The sequence below is a fragment of the Delphinapterus leucas genome, chromosome 10 (assembly GCF_059928025.1).
Source record: "Delphinapterus leucas isolate spDelLeu-1000000601 "Yukka" chromosome 10, BTC_Dleu_Yukka2, whole genome shotgun sequence".
NCBI lineage: Eukaryota > Metazoa > Chordata > Mammalia > Artiodactyla > Monodontidae > Delphinapterus > Delphinapterus leucas.
The window spans coordinates 36797501-36812355 of NC_143138.1; the positions used below are offsets into that span (position 1 = coordinate 36797501).

At 52.8% G+C, this 14855-nt stretch overlaps 1 protein-coding gene across 6 annotated transcripts in view; it reads left to right on the forward strand.

The window, feature by feature from the left end:
- The window catches only part of BTBD9 (BTB domain containing 9), a 413720-nt gene extending 398890 nt beyond the window's left edge, over positions 1 to 14830 (forward strand). For 5 of the 6 annotated variants that reach the window (XM_022581804.3, XM_089917977.1, XM_089917976.1 and 2 more), the window contains one exon: positions 7689 to 14830. In XM_022581804.3, the coding sequence (XP_022437512.1) occupies positions 7689 to 7886 (198 nt within the window). In that variant the 3' untranslated portion in view covers positions 7887 to 14830. The remainder of the gene's footprint in view (positions 1 to 7688) is intronic. The other variant, XR_016394453.1, reaches the window with a different exon arrangement.
- The last annotated feature ends 25 nt before the right edge of the window (positions 14831 to 14855 follow it).

The following is a 14855-nucleotide window of genomic DNA, read 5'->3' on the forward strand; positions in this document are numbered from 1 at the left end:
ACAGTGGCTAGCCGAGGAATTTGCCTGTTCGCCAAGAAGGGGCCGGCACGTTTGTGTACGTCCTTTCCAGGGTTCACCCCAGACTGTCTCAGACACGTCAAGAATTACGGCTCCCAGAGAGGAAAGGCAAAGGGATAAGAAACAGCAGCTACAAAAAAGGACACATGGATGTGACTCAGGCTGCATCGGATTCACACACACGACTACATTCCAATTTAACTGGCTCCTCTCGGAAGACAGATCCAGAAGCCACTGAAGCTGGTTCAGCGAAGGTACCCCTTCGTGAGCAGCAGTAATCAAACAGGCTAATGGGATACCTGATTGCCGAGAAGGGAAGGGAAAATGATGCGGCGACTGCGGTAATGGTTTTGCATAAATCAGTAGTGTGACTCTGCCCTGTATGCCTCATTCACTTTTGGTCACATCCTTTCCAAGGGGTATCGCAGTCTTGGGAAGGTTTGGAGGAAAGAAATTGAATCACACAAGCTTCTGAGCGAAGAGAAACTCAGGACCTGGCTGTTCCACCGAGAGGGAGGCCTGAGGTGCTCCGTGGGGAGAGGAGCTTAGGGGTGTGAGGGACAAGCGGCAGTTTCCACGTGGCACCTGGTACCGCCCCTCGTGGCAGTGATGACTCCTCCAGGCAACAGCGACCTCCAGTGTCTGTGTGAAAAGAGCAGAGGCATCCCAGCCTCTCTTCCCTTTGCACCTCTGCAGGGGTGGCAGGCATCTCGGGCCAGCCCCGACCACTTGGCCACCAGAGAAGGTGCCAGTTTCTCCAGGACAGGCTCACTTTCCACCCCTGCTCCCATGGAGAGAGTCAGGACCGCCCACAGGCCCCCTCTCTGGATGCCCGTTTGCAACGGGTGCACATCCGAAGGGGCCTAGGGTCCTAAGGGAAGAACCCCAGCCTTGCACAGGACCTGGCTGGGTGTTGGCTTCGCACTGTCGTCATGTTAGGTTCAAGGCCAGTGGGTTGGATTATCCACTGAGACAGCTGAGCTGGCACGTTGGTGTACAGAAGGCGAGCGAGGCCCCAAACCTTTATCTGGAAGTCCTCCCTGTCCCTTCTGCCTGGAAGGCCACTCCCGCCCTGTCTTCAAAGCCTGGTTTATGCACACCTTCCTCACTGATCTTCCCTTCCAGGTGAAATTAATTTCTCACACTGTGTATTCCTTCTCACTTGCTATTATGTTGTCTGTGTGAGGAGGCATCCTGATATGGAGAGAGCACAGATTCTGGAGCTGCTCCACCCTGAGGTTGAATCCCACTCACCACTCGTGGGTTGAGTTCCATCTGGTAGAGGTCCTGACAGCAGGGACTGTGTGATTTAGCCTCGGGCCAGTGTTTATGCTCAGTGAGGTCACTGAAGGTTAAAAAACAAAAGCAGTGAAAGGAAGGCTCTGAGGATGGGTCCAGGTCCCAGGTACTTGGCTGGGCCTGGAGGCCCCTCGGACCCCCGTGCTGTGCCCGCTGCAGCACCATAGTCCCCCAGCCTCCATCCTCCCAGAGGATCCTTAGAGGCTGTGAAGAATCCTTCCCTCTCCTGTGTCAGTCTTACCAAGCCTGTTATCAGGTTCTGTTATTTATCCTTTAAAAATGATTCTTTCCTGTTTATCCCAAATTGCTATGTTCTACCTCAGGGGATTTCAAGTTTAAGGGTTTGTTGTCATCTACCTTCTTTCCTCAGGCACTTGTATTATTTGTCACCATAAATGTATTCTTTTCGTAATATTTTTAACTCAAGAAATACTTACGTTTTTAAGACTCTCCTCTGTACGGCGACCCTGGCTCCCTGCCCAGGTCCAGGCCGGGTCCTCGCCCAGTCCCCTGAGCCATGGCCTCTTGCCTCTGCCGCCCTGCTCCCCAACTCCCCCGTTCCCGCCTTTCTTTGTCATCACGCTGGCTGGGAGTCCACAGTGGTCACCCTCCTCCTGCACCAGGCCTCCCTCCTCTGACCAGTTCTGCTTGACTGCCTCATCTTCCCTGACTCAGCTCAGGCGGCATCCCCTGCTCCACTGGCTGACTGGGGGCCCCTCCTCTGCACCCTCATGGCTCCCTTGGTGGCCAGAGCCTGTCCACTCACGTGTCTCTATCCTTACTGGCTGGTGCACCCTTTGAGGGGGCCAGGCCTCACAGGAGGGGGTGCAGGAGGTGCCTTGTGTTTTGGAATTAATAAATGAATGAGTGAGTGAGTGAATTAAAGAATGCACTTGGACCTCCTGACCTCCAAACCCTCCTCACCGTGTTTGGCTCCTCTGGCCACGCCTACCGTGTGGTGTCACCTTGTCCTGCCCCCCAGCCTGAGCCTGGAACATGGAGGCGCCGGTCCTTTCCCAGCTTGCCGCCCTTATCTGCTCGCTCTGTCCCCGCTGCATGCTCTACCTCCGCACCCATCTTTCCATCTGTAAAACACCCTTTTTCACTTGGAATCTTCACCACATGGTTTGTGACTTACAAAGTTAACTGTTTCCTGTGCGTTGCCTTTGACTTGGCAGAGCCCGCTTGGCTCTGGAGATGCTCAGTGAACCCGCATCAAAGTTAGTTGGTCCCTTAGTGACACCCTTGGGACTCCGGGGTCACAGCCTGAAGCGCAGCCCTGACACAGCCCTGGCTCCTCACATCCGGCCGCGGAGGCTCGGCCAGGCTGCTGGCGGCTAGGGCTTCCCAGGGCTCCCAGAGGCTCCCAGTTTCCCCCAGCTTAGAGGGCAGAGCCTACGCTGAGCTCTGCAGGGTCAGGGAGAGGCATGACTGTGATTTCTCCAAGGAGGAGCATCCCCAGGAGGACACCAAAACAGTACCGTTAGGTATGTCGGGAATAATAGCCATTCGAGTTGCTATTTTAAAACAGGTTGGTTAAGTGGGCTAGAGACAGTGGTGCAGTTAAGTCACCCAAGTTAGAGGAATGGGAGTAACAGTGGGAACGGGGCAACAGCAGGGGTCCGGCTACCAGCAGTATTGAGTGCTCACTGTAGTCGCGTCCTCCAGGCTTTTTATGGGTACAGCGTGGAGCAGAAACCCACCCTGCCTCTCTGGACTGCGTCACCCATGGGGACCCTTCCTTAGGTGAGAGCCAGACGTTAGTTAGCGGCCAGCTGCACTGAGATCTTTTTTAACTTTATTTTTCAATCCAGGGTTTTTATTGATTTGTTTATTCTTGTGCAAGGCCCTGAGTGGGAGAAAGGACGGCCACGCCTCGGTCCTTGAGTCAGATGGGAACTGACAGGTCAGGACACAGGCAGGAGGAGAGGCTGGGCCTTGGGCCCTGGAGCCTCACAGGCTGGCCTAGAAATTAAGAGACCCGAAGGGAGGTTCATGAGAGCACAAGGAGAGAAAACCCATTCACTGGGAAAGGTAATACGCAGCAGGACAGCGTTAAATCAGTTGAAGGATTAGCATCAGCCTAGGGCTCCGAGGAGCAGCCTCAGAGATGCTGACGGGGAGCGCGAGAGCGGGGTGACATAGCCGACTGCGGGCGTGATGGGGCAGGGTAAGGAGGTCAGGTCAGAATGGGGACGGTGCCGTAAAGTGCATCGTTCAGAACAGGTGGAGGAGACACAGGCGCCGGGGACGAAAGATGACTCTGGGTGGTGTTGAGAAAGAGAAGGATGTTTGTTCGTTTACAAGGAGGTCTAGGGAGAGGATCCACTGAGAGTGTGGCGGGGGGTGTGCAGAAGCCAAGATGTGTTCTGGGGGGTTGTCTCCATGGCCCCACTCCGTGCTTGGAAAGACGGGTGCTCCTGAAGCAAGAGACTGTCACTAACCCACCAGAAGGTGGTCCTGTCACTTCAGAAGCTCAAAGAATGTGGAGCTGATGGAGAAGAGGTATTAATAGAGGATTTTCAGATTTACCCTGAGCAGCCCAGGTGAGAGCTGACGGCCCAGACAGGTTTAAATCCCCAGAAAAGGCCCTCCCCTATGGCTGTTGACAGGTAAGCACCTGCAGGTGGGCCCAAGGGGAGAGAGTTGATATAAAAGGGAGGGAGAAAGGAAAGAAAAGGAAAGGAAGGAGAGACTGGGGGCTGACTCGGGTCCACAGGAAGCAGCACCAGCCTGAGCTTTAAGGGGAGAAATCTGCTCACTCTGAGAGAAAATACACTCTGCCCATACAAAGAGGACGCGTGGTCTCGGGCTTCATATTAGTTTGAAAGGTGAAATTTGAAACAGTGGTAGGTAAATGAATTGAAGTGGGAATATGGAAGAAATAGTGATGCAGGAAGGTAAGCATGGAATTTATATTTTAAGTATAATTTCACAGTTGATATTACATTTGTCTTCTCCGTGAACCTGATTCTGCAGAATAAGGGTGCATGTGTATGCGTGCATAGTGCACGTGTGCCTGTGTGCGTGGTGTGGGTGTGCACGGTGCGTGTGCTCTAGCCGTGGAGGCTGTAGAGTTCCCAGGAGGAAGCAGGGGCAGCCGCGTCCCCCTGGCTCTCTGCACTTCCTGAGCCCCCTGCAGTCTCCTCCGCCTGGTCCTTTCTCAGGGGGAGTGGCAGGTGTCCAGCCCTGGCTGCATCCTGCCCACTCCCGGGGTACCAGTGCCTTATCCTCTAAAGACAGGCCCTTATCCAGGACTCAGGAAACATGGGCAGATCCAAGTTCAGTAGGTCCTCTGAGCTAGCAGGCCACTCGGAAGGAAAGGGTGGGCCCGACCCAAGGAGAGTGAGGGTTGAGCTCTCCTGGGAGCAGTGGGTGGCCAGGGCTTGGAGCCTGGCCCTGTACCACATGGCTTGCCTCTCACAGCTGTCCACGCAGGCCCAGGCACCCACCAGTCCTTTCCAAACACATCACTACACGCCAGTTACATGCTTACAGTTTAGCCTCAGCATTTGCGCCTACGTTCGATGACAGCTTTACAACGACTTGCATCATCTTACTTATCTAGGGCTGGTTTAGAAGTCTGGAGGCCAAAGGGAGAAAACCCTTGGGATACGGTAGCACCGGTAGGAGAGCCGGGGCCCTACCAGGTATTTGTCCACGGTGCTGGTTCTGCCTCCTGGTCCCGCAGCCACTGGTGGCCTCCGGCTCCCTCCGCCTCAGTTCCTGTCGTGTTACTGGCCTACCACAACAGTGTCTCTAAGACTGTCTTGTGCCATCAGGCCCCTCAGGAACTGGCACTCACCCCTAAATCCTATTCCAGCAGATCATAGAATGTTTTTGCTCCAAAGCTCTCAATCGCCCTGCTGCCGACTTTCCCCTCTCCTCACGGTTTGCCACTCAGATCTTCTCAGACATCACTTGGCTCTTTCCACCCAAGGTCTTCACCCATATTATTCCCCTTGCCTGGAACACTTCTAACCCTAAAATGTCCTCGCCTTCCCTCCAGGGCCTGCCTATTAAGTTTCTTTTAATTTTATTGAAGTATAGTTGATTTACAATGTGTGTTTATTCTGTTCAGCAAAATGACTCAGTCATACATATATATATTCTTTTTCATATTCTTTTGCATTATGGTTTGTCACAGGATATTAAATACAGTTCCCTGTGCTATACAGTAGGACCTTGTTGTTATCCATCCTATACGTAATAGTTTGTATCTGCTCATCCCAGACTCCCAGTGCTTCCCTCTGCCATACACCCCCCTCACCTTGGCAACTACAAGTCTGTTCTCTATGTCTGTGAGCCTGTTTTTGTTTCATAGATATGTTGATTTGTATTGTATTTTAGATTCCACATATAAGTGATATCATATGGTAATTATCTTTCTGACTTACTTCCCTTAGTATGATAATCTCTAGATCTATCCATGTGGCTGCAAGTCTGCCTATTAACTTTTCTTTTTTCTTGTTGGCTGCACCGCATGGCTTGCAGGATCTTAGTTCCCCGAGCAGGGATCGAACCCACATCCTTGGCAGTGAAAGCGCAGAGTCCTAACCACTGGACCGCCAGGGAATTCCTGCCTATTAACTTTTAAAAGGACTCTGTTGAGGGCTTAGAGTCTTCTAAGCGCTATGAGCAATGGCCTTCAAACATTTTGTTTGCATATCCCCTAAAAGAGCTCTGGGAAAAAAATGTAATTTTTTGAACATTTTAAGGTTGAGAAGTAAAAATTTCTTCATAAGTTTAAATACAATTATTTTTGTTAATATGAGATAGAAAAAAATAAACATTTTAAAAGACGGAAGACAAGGATTATTAGGAATACATATTTGATGACATGATTTGGTAAAATAGATTTTAACCAACTCGTTGAATAAGGCACACCAAATCTGAAAGTAATTGTGGAGTTATTCATGGGATTTAGCCAGTGTATTTTGAAAATGTTTTTATAATTCTGGGAAAATTGCAGTTACGTTTAAAAGAATTACATGAGTCACATATACAGTTCGGTTCTGAATTCAGAACATCTCACTCAGGCCAAATTTCACTCTCATGGGGACCCGGAAGGCATCAGGGCCCATGACTCATGGGAGGGTGCTCCCCATCCAGGGCTTGGCATCCGTGGGAGGGAGGTCGGTGTGCCCCAGTGCGTACTGTAGCACGGGCAGGCGAGGGCTGTGCTTTCCTTCTGTGAGGTGGGGAAGGATGTTGTGAATTCAGTCATGTTCTGAGGCAGTTTTAGAAAATACTGAATTTGAGGATCTGGAAATTGATTCCCTTAAAACTGCCAGCATGCTCCCTGGAAAGTCGATCTGTGTGCTTCAGACTGAAGACGCCCCCAGGAGAGGATGTGATTCTCCTGTGCAAAGAGCTCAGGACAGGCACCACAGAGCAGGGACCCCTGGAGGACTTGGCTGTTAGTGGAGAGAGGAATTTCTGTGGGGGGGAGGGCATCCCTAAAGACCCTCCTCTGGCGTGGGCTTCCTCTGGCTGCCCCTGTGCCCCCGGCTCACAGACCAGCAGTTACCTCCTGCTCCGGGCGTGGCAGGCTCACCCCCAACCCCCAGCCGTGCTGTGTGTTCTCAAGGTCAGGGCCGAGGCTCACCCTTGTTTGCCGAGCTCTGAGTGGTGCCCTGTCTGCTCAGTGGTGCTTCCTGAGTGAGTCACGGTGGAACGCAGGCTTTTCGTGGCTCCTGCGGGGGGGCCATTCCTCCACATGAGGGTGTTTGTTCCCGGCTGGCCCAGGTCACCTCAGGTTGAAGTTCCCTCCCCAGCACTGCTGCCCAGAGGATGATTACGCACCAAGAACTTGTTCCCCTCCGGAGGGCACAGGAGGGGGTGAGCAACTGCTCTTTGGACCCTTGGAGATAAGCCTGGGTCCTCCCCTGGGGTAATGATGCCCTGTAGGCTTTTTTAGAAAGTAACTTTATTGTAGTAGAATTCACATGTCGTGCAACTCACCCATTTAAAGCATAGTGCTTTTTAGTATATTGACAGAATCATGCAGCCATTGCCACCATCAACCCCGCTGACTTTTAACCCAACTGCCAGATGTAAGAATTAATTAATTAAAAAAGAAAGAAAAGCTCATGAGACAAAAGTAACCCAAAATGGAGAAATCCAGTGGGAACATTTTATAGGAATCCGTGCTGTGCTGCGTGCAACTCTTAGGCTCATCGGTCCCCTATCCTGATTGAAAAGCGCTTACCACCCTCTAGTTGCTGCCTGTCGGTGCCAGTGGCGGGGGGCGGGGGGGGGGGAGCGGAAGGGCCTGCCGTCACTCCCATGGGGACAGTGTCCCGACTCATGGCAGCTCTGGGCTCCGACACTGACCCATCACTCACCAGGTCTCTCCTTTCTCTCAACAGGTGTTCCACTGCGTCCACTTTGAGTGTCCCGAGCAGCAGAGCAACCATCAGGAGGAAAACAGCGAGCAATCGGGGACAGGGGACACTAGCCCAGCCAGTCAGCAGCCCGACTCCCACGCCCTGCAGGCCCCCAGCGGCAACTCACTGCACTCCAGCCCAGGCTCCAACTCATACTCAGCCAACCGGCAGCACCAATAAAGGAGGCGCACGTGTGGAGTGACTCGGCTGGGCCCAGGTGGCACAGGAGCCGTGTCCTCCCCAAGCAGGGATGCCTGTGGACGCCTCCCCCTGCCACCCCCGCCCCACGAGGAACAGACCTGGCTGCAGAAACGCACAGGACAGGTTTCCTCCCAAGGACACAAAGGGGCTGCTTTGTTCTCCTCAGTTTGTTCAAATCAGGCTGGTCTCCAGGGGGAGAAAGTGGGTCTTCAATCTTCATCAAGTCCATTAACACCCTACCTCTCTAATCTAACCCTGCAAAGACCACAGAAGGAAGTAATAGGCCTGAGTCGGAATACAAAGATGGCACATGAACACAGGAATGGAAGAGAATGTATTAGGCCTTCCTTAACCTGGAGGCACCCTGTAGGAAATGGGTTTCCTTAGAGTGTTTACTTTTATGGAACACATTGCCCTGGCAACTAAATAATTTTTTATTTCTTTTAGTTATTCTCCATTTGCTGAATCATAGGTTTTCCAGATCTTTATGAAAGGTTCAAACAGCAAATCACTTGTTTTAATCCCTTTTGACGCTGTAATTTTCCTTCCTTAGTTTTGAACGGTTGAGCGTGGGGTAGAGCTGAGAAATATCATGCGCATCTCCTAAATGAGGCACAGATGCAGCTCCTTATGGCACCTGGTCTGACGAGGAAAATCCTTTGAGGAAGATCAACAAAATACACAAGGAGCAAATTAATCTGTGGACACTGGAGTTAATAATCACTTGAATTGCCAAGTTATTAACCTGTCATTCCTGAAACGTATCCAGCCTTTAAGCTTGGGAGGCTTACAAGGAAACAGTGATTATGTCACCAGCTAATATAATGTTCAGAAGTATGTATGAGTGTATACCAACTTCCGGTTGGGCTGGACCTGTCCTCCATTTGCCACAGGTTAGTGAGCGGTGTGGAGGCAGCCGTCCTGCCAGTCGGTGTCGGGAATGCAAAAGTGGGCCTTTCCCGCGTGGCGGTGATCGGTGGTTGCTGTTTTTCCCCCAGACCATAATACTCAGCCAGGGATTGAAAAAAAAACATCAGTTCTAAGAAGCTTTCCTTTTAGTCCTCATTGAAACGATCTCATCTGACAGTTGTCGCTTGATCTGGCTCTGTGTGTCTGAGTAATTTCCATCCCAGTGCTAACTGCCCTGTGTAACTTGATCAGATTGTGTCCGGTTTTTGCTCATCCCCTGATTCTTCCGTTGGCTGGCTGTCTCGATCAGGTCCTCTGTGCATCCTGCTTGGAGGAGGGGTGGGGCCGACGGGGGGTCCTTTCTGTCTTAAAGACACATGGTCATGGGTGTACAAAGAGCCAGTGGGTCAGCTGTTTCCTCCTAGTGTGATGTAGTTGTGATTTATCAGTATTGGAATAGTAGGGTAGCTTCAAGCTGCATGATTAAATGGGAAGGTTGTCTTTCTGCTAGTCTCCCTCGGTGCCCTCGACTCTGATCTCTGTCTGCGTCCCCCTGCGTGGGGTGAGTGGAACCCTCTGAGGGGAACAGCTTTTCACAATGAGAGGGGCTCTGGTAACAAATAGCGGTGCCGCTCGCTTGCTTGCCACGGGTGGCTGGCCGCGCTCTGTGGCTGGCGCTGCCTCCCTCAGCATCCAGCCCCTTCTCCAGTTAGAGCTGAGGATTCCTGACAACTCAGCACTTCCTCCAGCGGTGCATTCACTGCCCACAGGGGAGGCAGGAGGAGCAGGGAAGTCAGAAGAGGGCAGGGTTCAAATGTTTTGCAAGTATCATCTATTCAAGGGCTTCTTCTCAAACTCTGAAGTCACCTGTCCAGAGAGGAATCACTGCTGACCCACGGAAGTGCGGGGTGGGCTGGGGGAGGGTCTGGAGCCCTTCAGTACTTTTCTCCATCCAGGCACAGGTAACTAACTGCGTCCTGGACACTCAGCTTCACACCTGAAGAGGCATGAACTGTGCCCTGCATGGCCAGTGGCTCACCCTCTGCTTCCTGTCCTCTGTGAATTCTCTTTGGTGTTCGTTCCTTCCAGATCTCTGCCCTGAGGTCTGTCTGGAGAGAATAAAGCTTGTCTCTCTCCTGTTCCTCCAGCACTTCAGACACACCTTGTTCTCAGATAAAGGGAAGGAAGGGGACTGAGAGGCAGTGCTGAGGACGGGCAGGACTGAGGCCAGCTCTGTGCAGCGGTATCGCCGTCCCCTAGCCCCGCAGCTGCCTCCCCTGAGGCCCCCTGATGGTCTAGAGGCCTTGCTTGGATGCAAGCCTGCTCTGGACCCCAGCAGACACTGATGAAGCTCAGCAAAGCCTGCTCTGGTCGGCCTCCTGTTACCAGGCAGGGGCTCTGCCTTCCTTGATGAGCCTTGTGGTTTGGGGAATGGGGGCTCTTTCTGTATGCCTGGCTGGAGGGGCCTGGACACCCCAGTCGAGGTGCGACACACCAGACGCGTTGCCAGGGAACGAGGGATGAGTGCGCAGCCAAGAAAAAGTCCCCAGGTGCCTGGCATTCTCCAGAGCCCTGGCTGGTCCCGCAGGGGACTTAACCCCCCATGAGCCAGCAGGACCAAGATGGCCCCCAAACTTGGGGAGAGACCAATAGAGCTAAACGGGAGTGCTGATGAGACCCAGCTCCAAGGAGCCCGATGCCCGCGGAGCCCGATGCCCAGCACAGGGTGGAGGCTGACTCCCTGGGAGCTGTGGGACACCAGGCAGCAGGCTTGGCCAAGCTGTGAGGGGGGCAGTGGCAGATGAGGGCCCGTGGCTGCCCCCCAACCCCGTGAGGATGCAGTCCCACGGCGTCTGCTCTGAGGAGGTCTGGTGAGGTGGACAGAGGGGTGCTTGTGGCCTCTGGCCCTTTATTGTGAAACACCACCTTTGTAACCACTACCCAGGTCTAGAGATTGAACATGCAGAACCTCCTGCCCTTCATTTTAGGTCATGCTTTGTGGGGGAGTAAAATGCACTTTGTTGGGGCTTTTGGCGAAAGCCTTCAGCGTCACCTTCTGGTACCTCCTTGGAGGGCTGGTGCGGAGCACGGTGGGCAGGGCGGGGTGTGTGCCTCGTGGCGCCCCAGTCAAGGCGGGCTTAAAGGCACTCTGAACGAGAAACAGGTGTAACAGTATCACACACGCAAACACGTTTTCCCATATTCTCAGTGCTTTTTCCGTTTTTCTTCTGATTCTAGTTAGAACCATGAGCCCATGATGGATGCGGGACTCTTCTCAATTGCTCTTTGTCACTTCTTTAATCTTAGTAAATGAAGTGTTGATTCCTGACAAATACATTAAAAGTGTTTTATTCCTAGAAGAGTTGGGAAAAGAAAATTATTTTTAGCAAGAGTGGGATGTGTTTGGTAGACTAATTCCTTGGCCAAGAAAAAAGTAGCTTTTGAATTGTGCAAAAATTGCTCAGTAGTTATGCTGTCGCCCCAATTGTCAAACCGCTGTGCAGACAGTGCCGACCCAGTCAACTTCACCTTTTTTTAACTCAGAAGATAACAAAATTGTAATCACTTATCCTTTGTAGAGCCACGGGGAAAAAAGGAAGGTCTAATCTGTGATAAAAAGCAGAGCATCCTGTGTGCTGAGGCCATTTGATAATAAAGAAAGGGAGCGTTCCCCATTGTGGGCTTCAATTAAGAACCTCCCTTTGGATAGAGAAGAAGGGTGTCAAAGAAGGAAAAGAAAATTAAATGTGTCTCCTTCTAGGAGTTTTTCCTCATTAGTGAGTTTTGGTTTTGTTTTGTTTTCTGGTGCTACCGTGTCACTCCTGCATTCCACATGGGCGGCCAGCTCCTCTGGGTGCAGCTGAGGTGCTCAGGGTGGCGGCCGGACAGGCGGCAGCTGTGGCTGCAGTGGTGCAGGCCACGCTCCACTTCCTTTCGTGGCTGCAGCCATCCATTCTGAATGTTTGTCCTAATAACAGCTCCAGCAGGAGTTCAGTGCTCATTAGTGGCCCTAGGAATTTAAAATGCAGTTCGTGGTTCTGTGCCACCATGGTTCTCATTATTCTAATATTAAATGAGAAGTCGTCCTGGGGCCTGGTGTTTGCGCAGGAGTTTTTGGAGGAGGGGGAGGGATGTGCAGGGCAACAGGGATGCGCCCGTTTCTCCTCCTAGAAGCTGACCTGGTCATACCTGGTTACTGGACAGGATCCTGAGGCCCTGGTGTTTTGCAGAAAATGAGTGGAAACGGTGGTGGGAGGGTTTGGTTGGAAAGTAAACCAGATTCCGATACACCCCAGCCCCCGCCCGTGTTGAGGTGTGGGGAGAGGACCTGGGGGTTCTGCTGGTTTCCATCAGACTGGCCGCAGGAGCCGTCGCACCTCAGCAGGCGCGGGGAGCTGCATGTCCCCCACCAAACACCCCACGTGCCTTCAGGCAGGACTTTCTGCTGGACTGACACAGGCCAGGACCTGCCTCCACTGCAGAGGTGAGGACAGGCATACACTTTTGAAAATCACTGTTCTACTTTTAAAAGATTACTAAAGTAATAATGCTCATGGAATAACCTAGCAGAGGGGTGAGGGTGCCCTCCCTTTCATCTGGCTGAGTCAGTCTTGACCCGGGCCTGGTCCTTTGCTTCCTCTGTGACTGACTATCCAGATGGGCAGCAGAGCCCCTGGCCCCCGGCCGTCCTTCCCTACACCTGTCCTCTCCCAGCCAGAAGGCAGACTCTGAAAGGGGCCCGTCAAGCCCACCAAGTTAGCTTCTGCTTTCCCCCGCCCCCTAAACAACTCAAATATTCCCCTAGAGGCCTCAGGGCCTAAAGACCCACAATCATCCACCTGTAATTCATGATAAATGTCTCGTGCATTTACCCCATGCATCCTGAGTATTTAAAGCCCTGAGCCCGGAGCAGGAGGCGCTGCTGCCTACAGCTGCCTCCACCATTGTCTCCTCTTGGCTGTCCCTGCGGCTGGGACAGCTGGAGGCCACCACCTTTGAGAGCCAGCGGCAGGAGGAGCTGAGAGGCCTGTAAGGCGGGATCTGGGGCCCAGGGCTTGGGTTCCCATGGATGCCCTGGGAACACTGGTGACACTGTTACAGCCTGTCCATCTGCTGCCAGATAGCGTCCTCCGAGGGCTTGTGGCTCAGGACAGGGAGGGTACTTGAGCAGCAGTGGGGCACAGAGGACCAGGCTGTCCAAGGTCACCATGCCCCTCGGCCTCTGCTTTCCACCCTGTGTGTAGGGGGCACTGTCCTCCCCGATGGCTGCTTCTAGCGCCACGTTCCTGGTTTACTCCCAGCTGCTACGGGGGTTTTCCCCCTCCCAGACCTGCCCCAGGCAGTGGGTCCCCATCAGTGGCCCTGGGTGCTGACAGTGAGATCCAGAAGCCTGTGCGCAGGGAGCACAGAGCTGCTGACCAGCCCAGGCCAGCTCAGAGCTCCCCAGGCCTTGGGGCCCAGCTTCTCCTGGCCTCCTTCTGCAGAGGGCAGCTCCAGTTCTCAGAGCTCCCTTCCAGAAGGGACCTGAGAGGCAGTACCAGCTCTGAGGAACAGCCAGGACGCTCTCGTCAGGCTCTCCCAGCACTGAGGTTCCAAGGCCGCTCCACCCGTACCCTCACATCTAGAAAAGCCAGAGGAGGGTGAGGACCGGACTCAGCCTCGGGACTGCGGTGTGGAGAGGGAGGGGTGGCAGGAGCACCTCAGCGTGGCCGTGGGGCTTGGCCCATGAGCTACTCTTGCCAGACGTGTATAACCTGAATTCACCCAAGAACGCAGACGTCCTCTATCTTTGGTTTCTGGGTCTGTAAAGGTTGGTGAGGACCTCTTTGATGTGGGAGGGTAGGGGCCATGCTGGGCTGGGGATGGGGAACAGCTCTTCTGAGCCATCTGTAAAGGAGGACTGTGTCCAGAAGCCCAAAGGGCACTGTTGCTGTTTGGAATACGTGTTCATTTGTGGGCAGGATGCAGCTTCATTTTGCATAGCAGCCTAGGTGAGCAAACATACAAATTGTGTGTTCACAACAACCGAGTTGACAGCTGTGAGACTGCGATGTGGCTTCCCTTCAGAAATCATGCAAAGACTCCTGTGCGTCGTGGTCCCTCCCCCACGGCTCCATGCTTTCTCTGCCTCTGGGCAGGAGGCAGACAGACAGCACCCAAACAAGCCCGTCTCCTGTGATCTCAGCTAGCCCTCTGTGGGGCCTGAGTATCACGCCCAGTACACGTGTGGATGGTGAGGTGTGGCTGACTTGCTCTAGGACGGTAAGAAAGAGGAATGTGGGCCCACGCTGTGACCACAGCTCTACAGCACCTTCTTCTCAGAACGCCTTTCCAGGCCCTGGGTACTGCAGACCCCAGGCACAACCTCTCCATCCTGAGATAGCCTAGTCTATCTTTCTTAAGGCATGTTAGGTGATCCTCTACACAGCATTTACATCATTCTGATCGTCCCCTCCGGGAATCTTTCTCCTCCAGGCCTGTCCTTCGTTAAGTCGGGTCTTGGATATGCCAGGACCCAGGAACACCCAACCCTCGCACAGCTGGGGGTCCTCTGGGCTGGTGCTCATTCTTCCCATCTCCCCCAGGTACGTAACCTCCCTGCTGCCAGAGAAGGCTGGGCCCAGCAGACACACCTCTACCCCAGGGTCTCCCGAGGTGGAACCACACAAGAGAAACCAGAGGAGCAACTGTGGAGCCTGGACACTCACCAGACAAGTGAGCCCCAGACAGTGCACACAAGAGCCCTCCATCTCTTCCAACCTCTGGCTGGGGAGACCTTTTATTGTTTTCCTGGTCATCCAGGTGGCACTTAGGAGAACCGGCAAAACAGAGAAATCCAAACTTTCATACGATTGGTTTAATTTTTTTTTTTCAGCAGGAGAAAAAAGAATAAAGTTACAAGATTCTTTTAATATTTTCACAATGTTAAAACTAAAACTGAGCTCTAGGCTATGTGTGTAAGTAAATCTAGAACACAAAAGGGTTAAATAAGATTTTCTCTTTTAAAGATACAAGAATTTAAGCTTTCCTTACATTTAA